Raw genomic sequence first — 15,138 nt, 5'->3', positions numbered from 1 at the left:
CTGCCACTCGATACCATCACCACGGCGCCCGTTCTATCAGCAACCCACCAGCTCTCTCTCCTTATTCATGTACCTGCAGGGCCTCCAGGCGAACTGGAGAGGGTTCGTAGGTACTAACAGTTGACAGACAGCTGGTGTCACTATCCGAATAGCCATCCTCCCGGGGCAACACAGCGAGAGAGATGCAGAGACGCAGGAGCCAAGGGGGCTCAGCTGGTGTCTTCTCTGGGGCAAGTGATGGTTCTCCTGAGGCCAGAGTGGGCTCTTTGCGCCATTCGGGTGCACCGGAACGGAACAGCAGGAGGGGTGCGCCATCGCTCGTCCCCGAAGAGACGGGCTGCTGCAAAAGGAGGCGCACCTCGGGCAAAGGGGCTTGAGCCGATACGATGGAACCTAGTAGAGTTAGGCTTGACACTCGAACATTAACATCTAGGAATAAAACAAAACACACACACACACAGAGGGCACACATGGAGCAGCTATTCTAAGCCAAAGAAAGATGGCGGCATATAGGCAGTGATCACGGCGCAGGTGGCTAGATTCTGCGCAGCAGCACTGGGGATTCGCCAGAAACATAAATAAACATTTTAGATCTTTTTAAGAATCTTTTATAATCAATTTTATTACGTGTTTTTATCCAGCATTAGACTATAGCAGTGGTGGCAAACCTATGGCACGCGTGCCATAGGCGGCACTCAGAGCCCTCTCTGTGGGCACGCGCGCCATGCCCCGGAGATGGCAACCGTCCCTCTTCAACCAGCCGCCCGCTAACTCACCGAGGTCCCATGTGGCCGGATGCATCCCAGCACTGCTGGTTTCCCTCCCCTTCCCGTCCCATCCCTCCTGGCCTTGCATGCTCTCCTTTTCCCAGGCACGACCCACTGCATCGCATCCTCAGCTGTCGGCCAGCCGTCCAGCTCAGAGCAGTTTCTCTGAACTGCTGGTGGCGGGCTGCGGAGCCCCAGAGTGCACCAGTTGAGGGGCTAACAGGCTGTGGCTGCTGACAGACACAGTCGGCCCCCATGCACTCGCTGCCCTCTGCGTGTGGCCAATAGTGTCAGGCAGCAGCTGCCCCGACCCCTGCCTCGCCTTGCCCTGCGACAATGGCACCCCCACCCTGCCTCGCCTTGCCTCACCCCGCAGGACGAGCCTCCTGCCCACCACCCCACCTGCCAGAGACCCCCTGGATCTCCCCCAACCCTGCTCGGCCCTCACAGGCGTCCCTCCCCACGAGCAACATCGAGGTGATCACACCCACCTTGGCCACATCCACCCAGTCTGCCATGACCACCACAGCCACGCCCACCTGGCACCCGGCGACAAATAAGTGGGTTTTGGGTTGCAGTTTGGGCACTCGGTCTCTAAAAGGTTTGCCATCACTGGACTATAGTCAATGTATTTTTATTGTCAGGTCAGTATGATTCAGTTTTTCTGAAGCTAGCTGGTTTATATATATATATATACTGTCTGTAAAACTAGGCAGACCTTGGTCACCCATTGATTACATCATTAATGGTAATATCTTGCTATGTCTTCCTGTGTTGGTTTTGTTTAGTTTTATTTTATTTGAATGTTTAATGTATGTGTTGGCCTTTGGCTGTAATAATAAATTGATTGATTGATTGATGACGGCATAATGCATTATGGGATTCTGGAGGAGAGGAGCCATGGCTACTGATTGGTTAAGCTGCCCAAGGCCACAGCACAGCCTGGAAATCCAAGCCTGTTGCCTGAACTACACGAGAAGGAACACAGCAGTCAGAATGGGGCTGGGAAAAGAAAGGGGAAGACGGGAACTATGAAAGGAAGACTGAAAAAATGGCACAGTTCAGAAATACACAAGGAAAAAAAGCTTCAAATTAGCAGCATTTAGGTGTTTGGCCGACTTTTGTGTGTTGTGCCCAGTGGTTCTATGAAAGGTAAAAGTTTGCCCTATCTCAGGGGTAGGCAACCTTGGCTCTTTTATGACTCATGGACTTCAACTCCCAGAATTCCTGAGCCAGCCAAGCTGGCTCAGGAATTCTGGGAGTTGAAGTCCCTGAGTCATAAAAGAGCCAAGGTTGCCTATCCCTGTGTTGTTTCCGACTTTAGAGTGCGGTGCTCCTCTCCATTTCTTGGCTGAGGGAGCCAGCACTATCCGAAGATGCTTCCGTAGTCCTGTGGCTAGCATGACTATAAGCTGAGAGACACAAAATGCCGTTACCTTCCCATCAAAATGGTACCTATTTATCTACTCGCATTTGCATGCTTCTGAACGGCTAGGTGGGCAAGAGCTGGAGCAAGGAACGGGCGCTCACCCCATTGTGCAGCGCTCAGGTCTCAAACCCGGACTTTGCAGCTGACAAGCTCAGTGTCTTTAACCACTGAACCATCATGCCCCCGAACGGTTCCATAATCAACATTTAGTAAGGTCCCGAAAACCTTACTGTCCTTCCACCTCAGAGAATTTTAGCTCCCGGTTCATGCAGAACTCTCACTTCGAAGATAAAGCTGGCCTAAATCTTCCGTATTTTTGTTATAGCAGGATTCCTATGAAACCCCTGGCTGAAGTAGGATGCAACCAAGGAAGGTATGCTCAGTTACAAGTAATCCTTGACATCTGACATCATGAACCCTACCCACCACAGCTGTATATCATGATGGTTTTAAAAGGGGTCGGTGTTATGGTTCCAGCTAATGAAACATTTCAAAGAACTTCCAGGCATTTATTTTCCTAAAAGTCTTTTATTGAATCAAAATGTCCGCACAGGCACAACGGAGGGATGCTAGGATCTAAGTTCTCTTCCTCTGAGCAGTTAAATTATCAGCATGTTCCCTCCCTACATTAGCCTCATATCTCACATTATCCAATTAGTGTGAAGGTCAAATGTTTTCTTCCTCTTTCTTTCCGGGCTTTACCCCCAACCCCCCTTCTGCTCTGTATTAACACCATAATTACCAGACAATTCTGCATATTGTCAAAAGCAAGAATATACAATATTTGACTGACCCAATTTTACGTGTTTTGTGGCGGTTGTTAAACAAATGCAGTGGTTGTAAATGCAAACCTCTCTGTTCACTAGGGCACGGCTGATCACATGACCGTGGCATGCTGCAAGCCACCACACGTGAGCATCCGCAGTTCAGTCATGTGAAGGAGGGTGGCTGTCAGAACTTTGCATCCATGTTGTAAGTCTCCTTTTTCAGGTAGGTTGTAAATTCAAATGGCTGCTAAGCGACCAGTTGTTAAGTCAAGGGCCCCCTGTGTATTATTAATTCACACTGCCTTTCCTACAGCAAATTATTCTCTTTTAAACCGTAATGCAAAAAGCTTGCTTGGCACCCTAATCAGAGATGATGTCCAACAGAGACAGGTATGAAACAAATGGAAAATCTGTTCTGCGGGACAGCTTCACAATTCCATATGCCATTGATTATTTATATTATATGGGGAGTTCCTCACATCCACACCACTTTACATGGATGGCTCACAACCACATGTACAAGTTCTAACGAACTGGATAACAATTTCTGTAGAGACACACAAAGGTGCATAGATTATGTGCACCTAATTCCTGTGTCTTTTAAAAGAACAAAAACGTGTGAGCTGAGCAAAAAAAGAAACCCAATCCAATCCAAAACTTCTAAAAAACAGATGGGATAAACATGTTGGACCCCACCATCTGATGCTTCTGTGAAAGGCCACAGGCAAAGTTGCTTCATCCAAAACATGCAGCTGGACAGTATGTTTTATTGCAAATAATACCGATGACAAAACCGCTGCGCCCAGGATAACATAAAATAACTGCATACCTTTATGTTTAATGTATGGCTTTATCTGGTTCCATACTCTTGATAGCAGGCCAGGCTTTAAACGGTTGTACGGTACATTTGAGACCAGATTGGCAAGGCACTGTCAACAAGGAAGATAGAAAAGTATAAGCAGTCCTCAATTTATGACCACAAAGGAGCCCAAAATCTTGCTAAGCAAGACAGTTGCTAAGTGTCCCAAAGGTGTTTTTGTTTCCTCAAAAAGCAACTGGACTTTCTTGTTTCTTTTCCTTTGAAAAAGTTTTGTTTCTCATTCAAGAAGCTTCTTCAACCATGATCTGGGATGACTGAGAATCTTTATAGATGGGGATTAAGTGAGTTTTGCTCCATTTAAGTGAATCACTGCTGTTGTTAATTTAGTAACACGGTTGTTACTTCCCAATTGACTTTGTTTGTTGGAAGGTTGCAAAAGGGGATCACATGATCTTGGGACACTGCCAATGTCTTAAATATGAAACAGTTGCATGACTCTGGGACATGCTAGTTGCCAAGAGTTTGAATTTCCATCACGTGACCATGGGCGATGCTGCAACCGTCGTAAGAGTGAAAAATGGTCCTAAGTCATTTTTTTACAGTGCCGTTGTAACTTTGAAAGAATAGAATAGAATGGAATAGAATAGAATAGAATAGAATAGAATAGAATAGAATAGAATAGAATAGAATAGAATAGAATAGAATAGAATAGAATAGAATAGAATAGAATAGAATAATAGAAGCTGGAAGGGACCTTGGAGGTCTTCTAGCCCAGCCCCCTGCTCAAGCAGGAGAACCTATACCATCTCAGACAGGTGAATGTTTAGTCTCTCCTTAAAAATCTCCAGTGATGGAGGACTTTTGTTCTTTCTGAGGAGAAGGTAGAGATGACGGTGCCTGGTTGGGAGTGAAAACAGTTCAGAGCCCCAGAACAAGAATCAACGGATGGAAACTAACCAAAGAGAAAAGCAACCTAGAACTGAGGAGAAATTTCCTGACAGTTAGAACAATTAGTCAGTGGAACATCCTGCCTCCAGAAGCTGTGAATGCTCCGATACTGGAAGTTTTTAAGAAAAGACTGGACAGCCATTTGTCTGAAATGGCATAGGGCAGTGATGGCGAACCTATAGCACGTGTGCCAGAGGTGGCACTCGGAGCCCTCTCTGTGGGCCCACACGCTATTGCCCCAGCCCCACCTCCCTCCACGGCTCCCTCCTCACCAGCAGCCCCCCTGGAGGAGTCGCCCTGAGCGCAGTCCATGCGGAGCAGCGCAGCCAAGGACATGGCAGCTTGGCAGCATAGACAAGACTCTGTTCCTCATGCCCCAATGCGCAAAGTTGATGCTGTGGGGCGTGGACAGAGGGTGTGGCTGCCATGGCGCTGCTGGGCTGCCTGGGTGATCTGCGGCGGGCCCTGGAGGCGGTGAGTGGCCCTGCGGGCAGGCAGAGTGGGGCAGAGTGGGGACGGGGCAGGGGGTGGAGTGGGGTTGGGCAGGGGGTGGAGCAGGGGCGGGGCCAGGTTTGGGGCACACGATCTCTAAAAGGTTCGCCATCACTGGCATAGGGTTTCCTGCTTGAGCAGGGGGTCGTACTACAAGACCTCCGAGGTCCCTTCCAATTCTGTTACTCCGAACTACGGGAAGTTGTAGTGCAAAAGCAACATCGGTAGGCAAACACTGACCTTGAGTATCTGGGTGAGGGTCTGGGACGAAGATTCGGCCACCAAAGCCAACAGCATACAGCGGTGAAGTTCTCGGATGCTGGAGGCAATGCTCACGGAGAAGGGCGTGAAGGCTCTCTTGTGATCAATGGCATCTTCGGCAATGGACAGGAATTGCTTGGAGCCTTCCAAAATGGCTGAGAGAACTTGAAAAGCACCGGCCCGTGTCTGCAATAGAACAAAATCGTTAAAGGACTTGAGCCTAGACACCTGGGGGGGGGTGTCCAAATTATCTTCTACATCAGTGGTTCTCAACCTTTTTAATGTCGCGACCCCCAACCGGTTGTAAGTCGAGGACTACTCAACCGGTTGTAAGTCGAGGACTACTCAACTGGTGCAGCACCGTTTGCAGAATGGGACTTTTGGCGGGCTCAGCAGGGCAGAGACAGCCTGGACAATTCCTATTGGCGTTTGAAAGCCAATAGAATTAGACTCTATTCAAGAGAGTCTATTCTATTGGCTTTCAAAAGCCAATAGAATAAAAGGGTGTAGCACAGCTAAGGAAAAGGGGGAAAAAAATGGCGGACTGCGTTGTTTGGCGAACCCCGTGAAATGGTCGTTCAACCCCAAATGGGGTCCCGACCCACAGGTTGAGAACCACTGCTCTACATCAATGTTTCTCAACCTTGGCCAATTTACGATGTTAGGAGTTCAACTCCCAGAATTCCCCAGCCAGCGTTGCTGGCTGGGGGATTCAGGGAGTTGAAGTCCTAACATCGTAAAGTGGCCAAGGTTGAGAAACGTCGTTCTGCATCATCTCTCAAGGATATTGCTGGAAGTCCTGGCTGGACCTATGGAAGACAGAGATGGGCTGAGCAGTTGACATGATCGCCATTAGCATATTCTTCTTCCTCTCTAGCAAAAGGTCAGATAACTTTCTGGTGTACCGGGGAGCTGAAAGCAATAAAGGACTGGAGTGCCAGTGGAGGAACTTCAGAGTGAATTGGACTGAAAGAGGGTGGGGCTCTCTTTAAGACCCACATTCCATTATACTCCTGCATCCTGCATATCGTGTATAGATGTCAGTTAGTTAGGTTTTAACTCTATGTTAAACCTTATTTTATTTATCTTCAACAGACAGGATAGGACAGGACAGGACGTGTGGTAGTACAGTGGTTATAATGCAGTATTGCAGGCTAATTCTGCCGACTGCCAGCAGTTCGATTCCGACCGACTCAAGGTTGACTCAGCCTTCCAGCCTTCCGAGGTCGGTAAAATGAGGACCCAGATAGTTGGGGGTCATAGGCTGACTCTGTAATCCGCTTAGAGAGGCTGTAAAGCACTATAAAGCAATATATAAGTCTTATTGCTATTGCTGTAGGGTAGGGCAGGGTAGGATAGGATAAGATAGGATAGGATAGGGCAGGATAGGATAGGGCAGGGTAGGGTAGGGCAGGGCAGGGCAGGGCAGGGCAGGATAGGGCAGGGCAGGGCAGGATAGGATAGGATAGGATAGGGGAAGATAGGATAGGATAGGATAGGATAGGATAGGATAGGATAGGATAGGATAGGATAGGATAGGATAGGATAGGATAGGATAGGATAGAGCAAGATAGGATAGGGCAGGATAGGATAGGATAGGATAGGATAGGATAGGGCAAGATAGGATAGGGCAGGATAGGATAGGATAGGGCAGGATAGGATAGGATAGGATAGGGCAGGATAGGATAGGACAGGACAGGACAGGAGAGAATAGGTCAGGATAAGGACAGGATAGGATAGAATAGGATAGGATAGGGCACGATAAGGACAAGATAAGGACAGGACAGAAAATATGGAATGGAATAGAGCAGAATGGAATGGAACGGAGCACTCTGCTTGTAATGTTCTATGACTGCAATAAAGTAAATTGAATTGAATCCTATTCTATTGCAACGAGTGCTTGGAGGAGGGCTTATGCTGGATCATATGGGATGGGTAGACATTACAAAGATAATGGACCCCCTTACCTTGGGGGAAGGATCTTTTAAAGCAATGGTCATCAAAGACACTGTTTGTGGGCTTCCTATTCCAGGTTCATCAGGAATAAATGCTGACCAGTAGCCATAGAGTACTTTCTTCTCTACGGATTTCACAGCGGAAAGGAAGCAGGTTAAAGCCCCTTGGCGAACTTTAGCTTGGAAGGACCTGGCAGGAAACAAAGACACACAGGCAGGCGGGGGGGGGGGAACTGATTTAAGACATTAAGTAAATGACATTGTCATATTGGTCAAAGTGGGCGGGGGGGGAGAGTCTTTGATCTTAGAATGTAGAACATAGAATAGTAGGGTTGGAAGGGACCTTGGAGGTCTTCTAGTCCAACCCCTTGCCCAAGCAGGAGATCCTATATTATTCCAGACAGATGGCTGTCCAGTTTCTTCTCGAAAATCTCCAGTGCTGGAGCACCCACAGCTTCCAGGGATAAAAATGTTCTGTCAGGAAATGTCTACATTTTTCAAATTTCTTCATTTGAATGGTGTATTGGCTGCGATGCCCATCTCACAAAAAAAGTGACTCTGAGCAGCATACAATCCTTAGTTTTAAAAAAGCCAATACATTTATAAAAACCTTCATTGTTAAAAAGTATAAAGAGCACAAGAGCAAGCGAGGATGATATTAACCACAGCTAGGAAGATATCACAATGTCTTCCTGATTCCCGGGGACTCTCCCAGGCAGGATGATATTAACCAAATCTTGAAAGGCTTGTGGAAAGTGAAGAGGATCCAATCTGGGTCCGACACTGGGAACAGAGGAGACTAATCTTCAAAGCTTTTGGACACGTGCTGGAGCCCATCCTCAGGGACCTTCTCTGCTACAATGTGTGCTTTGGACCAGGGGTCCCCACCCTATGGGCCGCGGGTTGCTGGCCACTCACGCTAGCGCTGCGACCAGGGGATGCGAAAACAGGACACCGCACAGAGTAGTGCAAAAACAGGCCGTCGCCACGCCTCAGGGTGCAAAAATGAGACGCCGCCGTACCGCAAAAACGGGACACACACTGCCGCGGTGTGAAAACAGGCCAACGCCGCACCTCAGGGCGCCAAAATGGGATGCCATGAAAAAGGGCCGATGCCGCGCCTTGGGGTTCAGAAATAGGGTACTCTGCACAAGAACGGGGCAGGGCTAGCGAGTATCACCCAAGCAATAGCCCCGTCCTATTTGCGTCACGCACATGCTCGCAGCCCCATGCGCATGCACACATGCAGGTTTGCGTAAAATGCTTCCCCCTCCCTTTTCTTACAGTCCACCAATCAAGAAAGATGGGTGATCTCTGCTTTGGACTATTCTATGCATTGTATTTATGTGGTGCCTGGTTGTATGTGGTCCCCCAGCTGTTGATTCGGGTATTGCTGGCCAGCCACTAAGTTGTTGGCTGTTGTTTCCTTGTGCTGCCAAGTCCTCGGCCCCTAAGTACCCGATAAGCTGGTGATAAATCGCCACTCCTGTTGACTGACAAGGGGCCTGTTTACCAGGCTTACATAATTTCCCTGCTCAGCCAACAATCTCAGTGGCTGTGAAACTGAACCTAGGTCCTTGTTCACTGCAATGTGAGGCTACCAATAAATACTACGCGTAGAATAAACAGCCCAAGGCACACATTCTGGTGAGAGAGAAGTTCACTGAGGATGGGCTCAGCACAAGTCCCAAAGCTCAGAAGGATAAACCTCCGGTCCTGCTGATTGACTGAGAATGGATCCTGTTCTGGGACACGTATTTTTGCCTTGATTCACAATGTTAAGAGGGATGGAGCTCATCTCATTGCCAGGGAGGGGGGAAAAAATCCCATAAAATGGCACTATGGCAAGTGGTTCCCACTTGGAGCCTGCCAAGTGTAGGCCCTTGATCGACAGAACCTCTCTGCCAGATCTAATGGGACGGGCAGATATATTTGGGGAAGAGGCGGTCCCTCAGATAACCTGGCCCCTTGCCATGAAGCGCTTTAAAGGTTAAAACGAGCATCTTTAATTAAACCCGGAACCAAACTGCCAACCAATGCAGCTCGTGGAACAGAGAGGTAATGTGTGCCACTCTAGGGGCATAGATAACTGCCCGCATTGCTGCATTTTGCACCAGTTAAAGCTTCCGCGTATTCTTCCAGGGCAGCCCATGAAGAGTACATTACAGAAGTCTAATTGGGCGATGACTAAGGCATGAGTGTAAGGAACCAGAGGCCCCTGACCAAGGAACAGGCATAACTGGCACCAAACACACAGCTGGGCAAAGGCCCTCCTAGCCACAACTAACACCAGCTCTTTGAGCAGGAGTCGTGAATCCAGGAGGACCCCCCAGATTGTGCATTAGGTCTCCCCTCCAGCACCCAAAGATAGCACAGTCTGAGAACCAGAATGCCCCCAAACCCAAAACCACTCAAATCTTGCCAGGTCCAAAGCACCAGAGGGAGGAGAAGCAGCAATGGATGGAAACTAACCAAGGAGGGAAGCAACCTAGAACTAAGGAGAAAATTGCTAACAGTGAGAACAATTAACTACTGGAACAGCTTGCCTTCAGAAGCTGTGGTTGATTCATTCCCAGAGGTTTTTAAGAAGAGACTAGTATAGTATAGGTCTCCTGCGAGAGCACAGGGTTGGAGTAGATGACCTCCAAGGTCCCTTCTAACTCTGTTATGGTCCAGCTGAAGCCTGATAATAATAATAAAGTTGGAAGGGACCTTGGAGGTCATCGAGTCCAACCCCCTGCTCAGGCAGGAAACCCTACACCAGCGGTTCTCAACCTATGGGTCGCGACCCCATTTGGGGTCGATCGACCATTTCTCGGGGGTCGCCAAACAAGGCGATCCGCCATTTTCCCCCTCAGGCGGCGCCGCGCATGCACAGCACGTTTGTGTGATGGGGGTCACCGTCACACAAACGTTGAGAAGCACTGCCCTACACCATTTTGGACAAATGGCTGTCCAGTCTCTTCTTAAAAACTTCCAGTGTTGGAGCATTCACAACTTCTGGAGGCAGGTTGTTCCACTGATTAATTATTCTCAGTGTCAGTAAATTTCTCCTTTGTTCTAGGTTGCTTCTCTCTTTGGTCAGTTTCCACCCGTTGCTTCTTGTCCTGCTTTGGAGAAAAGCTTGACTCCCTCTTCTTTGGGGCAACCCCTGAGATACTAGAACACTGCTATCATGTCACCTCTTATCCTTCTCTTTGTTAAACTAGACATACCCAATTCCAGCAACTGTTCCTTGTATATTTTAGCCTCCAGTCCCCTGATCATCTTTGTTGCTCTTCTCTGCGCTCTTATCCACGTTGTTCCTTATCCATACACTCAGTCTCCAAGCACTGAGATAAGATTGCATGTAATCGCTTAATCCGCCAAGTGTACAAGTGAATATCATCAGCATATTGATGCTATCTCCCCCCATGGTAACAGATGAGCTCACCCACTGGCCTTGCATAGATGTTAAATAGGAGAGGGGAGTGCATCAAACCTTACAGCACTCTCCTGGGGAGGGTGTGTCTGCCTTTCCCCAGTCACCACTGCCTGGAATCAACTCCAGAAAAAGGAGGCAAGCCAGCACAGAACCAGGCTGCCTCTCCCAATCCTCTGAGATGATCTGGAAGGATACCAGGAAGGTTGAGGGCGGGGGTAGGCAACCTGGGCTCTTTTATGACTCGTGGACTTTAACTCCCAGAATTCCTGAGCCAGCCACGAGTCATAAAAGAGCCAAGGTTGCCTACCCCTGGTTGAGAGTATCGATGGTATTTGTTGCCACGATTTTCTTTGACAGATGTGATTTTCCACGTGTCAATTTGAAGCCAGTGGCATGCAAACATTAACCCATAAATAAATAGAAAAACCTTCCCTTTGCTCTTCCCAACACAGGTAGTCCTCGACTTACAACTTTTTGCTTAGCGACTGTTTGAAGTTATAGTGGCACTGAAAAAAAAAGATGACCCACGTCCATTTTTCACACTTAACGATCGTTGCGGCCTCCCCACGATCACAGGATCAAAATCCAGACGCTTGGCCATGAGCTCGTATTTATGGAGGTTGCGATGTCCCAGGGGGTCACGCGATTCCCCTCTTGCGATCTTCTCACAAAGAAAGTCAACGGGGAAGCCAGATTCACTTAACAACCGGGGTACTAAACTTAACAACTGCAGTGATTCACTTAACAACTGTGGCAAGAAAGATCATAAAAACGGGGCAAAACTCGTTTAACCTTTAACAACAGTCTGACTTAGCAACAGTATTGCGGTCTTTAAGTCGAGGACTACCTGCATTTGTTACAAACAGAGGCAGGGGAGGAAAGTGAAGAAAACCAAGTGAGGAAAAAAAATCTAAATAGACCTGCTTTTGAAAAAAGTCAAGTCAGAGAGAATCCAGCCACGCCGCTGTAAAATGAACACACTTCGGGGTGTGTGTGTGTGTGTGTGTGTGTTTTGAGTGGTTGCCATCACAAACCTTGTTTTGCTCTGCATTCCACCTTCAGCATCAGAATATTCTGAGTCACTGCTGCTGATTCTCTTCCAGCTAAAAGCGTGGGAAGATAAACGCTCCTTCGCAAGTGAAGGATATTTATCACCGAGCGCCCAGTTTGTCATCTTAGAGTCCTGATCTTGGGATAACTCATCTTTCGACGAGGGTTTCTCCCCTCTGGTTCCTTCAGCATCTCCTGGCTGTTCTTTTACTTCTTCTTCAGGCTTCCCTTTCTTGGGTTTTCCTTTAGGTTTCTTCCTGCGGTTCTGTTAGCGGTGGTGGTGGGGAGTAGAAATTATACAAACACATATCTTTTCAATTCGGTGAATTATACACAACTCTCTTTGATCAATCCACTCATCTAATGAACAGTCTTCTGAATATGAACACAGAATAGCCTGGACAGGATTTTTCTTTTGGCATCAAGGAATCTAACTCAAGAGGCCCTCTAGGACTTGAACTCTTTGCTTAAGGCACCATGTGGCTAGCAGAGCCTCCTGTTCAAGATTTAAATCAGTGGTTCTCAACCTTTTTAATGCTGCGACCCCCCCAACTGGTTGTAAGTCGAGGACTACTCAACTGGTTGTAAGTCGAGGACTACTCAACTGGTGCAGCACCGTTTGCAGAATGGGACTTTTGGCGGGCTCAGCAGGGCAGAGACAGCCTGGATAATTCCTATCGGCTGTCAGAATCCAATTATATTTCATCTTTAATTATCAAATATAGAAACTCCCAATTCTGCCATCTCTGGATTCTGCCATAAGAGGGAGAGAAGGGGGAGAACAAAGGGGCTTTATGGCCCTCACTTCCTTCAGTACACTTCAAAGGGCTGAATGTTGAATGTGTGTTTATTGTAACCTCGAAGTGTTAGCATACCAAAGGAGAGTATTTGCCTTTCATGTAGTTATCTGAAGTCTCCATCCAGACGGAAGAAAGAAGAAAAGGGGTGGAATTGTGATACTTGAAACTATCACTGGAAGGGGGGTTGATTGGGTGGGACTACTGGGGAACCCCTTAAAACCTTGAATGGAAGAGCTTGAACCCCAAGTCCTGTCTAGCATGCCTGCAACCATTTTCTCTTAATAAAGGATTCCTGTTGGAAGAATTATTCCAAGAGTTCTGTCTTCTTAAGATGCAAAGTGGGGTGGGTCCTTACATCGGCTTTTGAATGCCAATAGAATTAGACTCTATTCAAGAGAGTCTATTCTATTGGCTTTCAAAGCCAATAGAATAAAAGGGAGTAGCACAGCTAAGGAAAAGGGGGAAAAAATGGTGGACTGCGTTGTTTGGCGACCCCCGTGAAATGGCCGTTCAACCCCAAATGGGGTCCCGACCCATAAGTTGAGAACCACTGATTTAAATCATAGTAAAACTAATATTTCATATTTCACAACAGCTGCTTTGGAAGCCCATTTCAGACCCCCCCCCCCCCGTTTGGTAAGCAAAAGCTTCTACTTCAAATCCCTGGCATCTCCCGCTAGCAAATGGAAAATCCGTTTGAAAATATGAAAAGAAGCTGTCAGCTAGAACAGAACTTCCTCTCACACCCTGTTGCCCCCTCCAGATGTGTTAAACCTCTCATCCCCAATGAAAACTGCCATTCGTGAAGATGATGGGATTTAGAAGCCCCGTAAGCAGTAATTAATGAAGGTGGATATATGCTCATAAACAGTGGCTTTGCTCTACAGCAGGAGTCTTCAAACTTGGCCCTTTTGTGACTTGTGGACTTCAACTCCCAGAATTCTTCAGCCAAGCAATTTGACTCCAAGCAATTTGATTAGTATACAGTTCCATGTATTGTGTAATCTTGTCTGGAGTAGCGATTAAGGCATCAGGCTAGAAGCAGGGAGATCATAGTTCTAATTCTGCTTTAGTGGATGACCTTGGGCCAGCCACTCTCTTCTCAGCCCTAGTAAGGAAACAATGGCAAACCATTTCTGAAAAATCCTTGCCAAGAAAACTGCAGGGATTTTGTCAAAGCCAGGGGTCTTCAAACTTGGCCCTTTTATGACTTGTGGACTTTGACTCCCAGAATTCCTCAGCCAGCATTGTTGATCTAAAGCAATGTTTCTCAATCTTGGGGCTTTAAGCTTTATGGACTTCAACTCCCAGAATTTCCAGTGCTGGTTGGGGAATTCTGAGAATTGGCTTAAAGCAGTCAAGGTTCAGAAATATTGCTCTATTGTACAGAATTCCATGCATTGCTGTAATGTGCTTTTAGCAAAACATTACCTATTTTTCAAGCAGACAAAAACAGTCCTCAAGCTTGTGGCCAGATTCCATTTGAAGTGGCTTAGGTTTAACGCGCGACGCCCCAAAACAATTATTTAAAAAGTTTACCCCGCTCAATTTAACATTGTTCTGTTCCAACTTCTCTTGCTCAATGGGTGACCGGCTGTCATATTGAGGTAGGAGCGCTGGATATAAGATGCTGGGCATTTCTATGTTAATTCCAGGGAGTCCGTGAAACATGCATTTCTGAAATCATCAAAGAAAATCCTAGATATCAGTGCTATAATCTATTTAGGGGCGAGGAAAAATTAAATCTGGTGGGTTTTGGGGTTTTTTTTTGCCAAAAACCTTTACAGGTAGTCCTCTATTTACAATTTCTGTTGCTATGTGAGACAGTTGTTTAAGTGGGTTTTGACTGATTTTAAACTTTTAAATCTTTCTTGCCAGTTGTTAAGCGAATCACAATTAGTTGTTAAGATAGTAGCACAGTTGTACAGTGAATCTGGCTTCCCCATTGACTGTCAGAAGGTTGCAAAAGGTGATCACGTGACCCCGGGGACACTACGACCGTCATAAATATGAGCCGTGGGTATCCAAATTCTTACTAGTTGGTAATTTGTTCAGGATAGCAGATTTCATTGGCACTTCCACAAAGTGGAAGGGAACAGCTTTTGTGTACACGATACTGAATTGATACCTCACACCAAATCATGGTTTGCTGAATAAAGCATAATGAACTTGGACCACACCTTAACTGAGCTAAAAATCATGTTGTACAAAGGTTAGATTTGCATTTGTGATGCAAAGCTCAAACAACCAATCATATACTGGCTTAGGGTGACATATGAAACCAGCTGCGAACTATTTTTGGACATCATAATGCACTATGGATTATTGCGATAGATGTCAGTCTAGCCTCCCCCATTATACATACACAGTACATAGAGACACACCACACACCATGGCTTTTAAGATTACACACTTTCATTACTAT

At 46.9% G+C, this 15,138-nt stretch overlaps 1 protein-coding gene across 3 annotated transcripts in view; it reads right to left on the bottom strand.

Moving 5' to 3' along the window:
• HEATR6 (HEAT repeat containing 6) overlaps positions 1-15,138 on the bottom strand; it is a 43,832-nt gene that overhangs the window by 19,676 nt on the left and 9,018 nt on the right. For 2 of the 3 annotated variants that reach the window (XM_039318808.1, XM_039318810.1), the window contains 6 exons: positions 14,253-14,390; positions 11,898-12,178; positions 7,452-7,629; positions 5,464-5,670; positions 3,793-3,892; positions 74-429 (listed from right to left, as the gene is read on the bottom strand). In XM_039318808.1, coding sequence (XP_039174742.1) covers positions 74-429; positions 3,793-3,892; positions 5,464-5,670; positions 7,452-7,629; positions 11,898-12,178; positions 14,253-14,390 — 1,260 coding nt within the window. The remainder of the gene's footprint in view (positions 1-73; positions 430-3,792; positions 3,893-5,463; positions 5,671-7,451; positions 7,630-11,897; positions 12,179-14,252; positions 14,391-15,138) is intronic. The other variant, XM_039318809.1, reaches the window with a different exon arrangement.

Source organism: Crotalus tigris, unplaced genomic scaffold, assembly GCF_016545835.1.
Source record: "Crotalus tigris isolate CLP2741 ecotype Arizona unplaced genomic scaffold, ASM1654583v1 scf7180000021566.449902, whole genome shotgun sequence".
NCBI classification, from domain to species: Eukaryota; Metazoa; Chordata; class Lepidosauria; order Squamata; family Viperidae; genus Crotalus; species Crotalus tigris.
The sequence above is the reverse complement of the archived record's forward strand: the minus strand, read 5'-3'. Positions and strand labels throughout refer to the sequence as shown.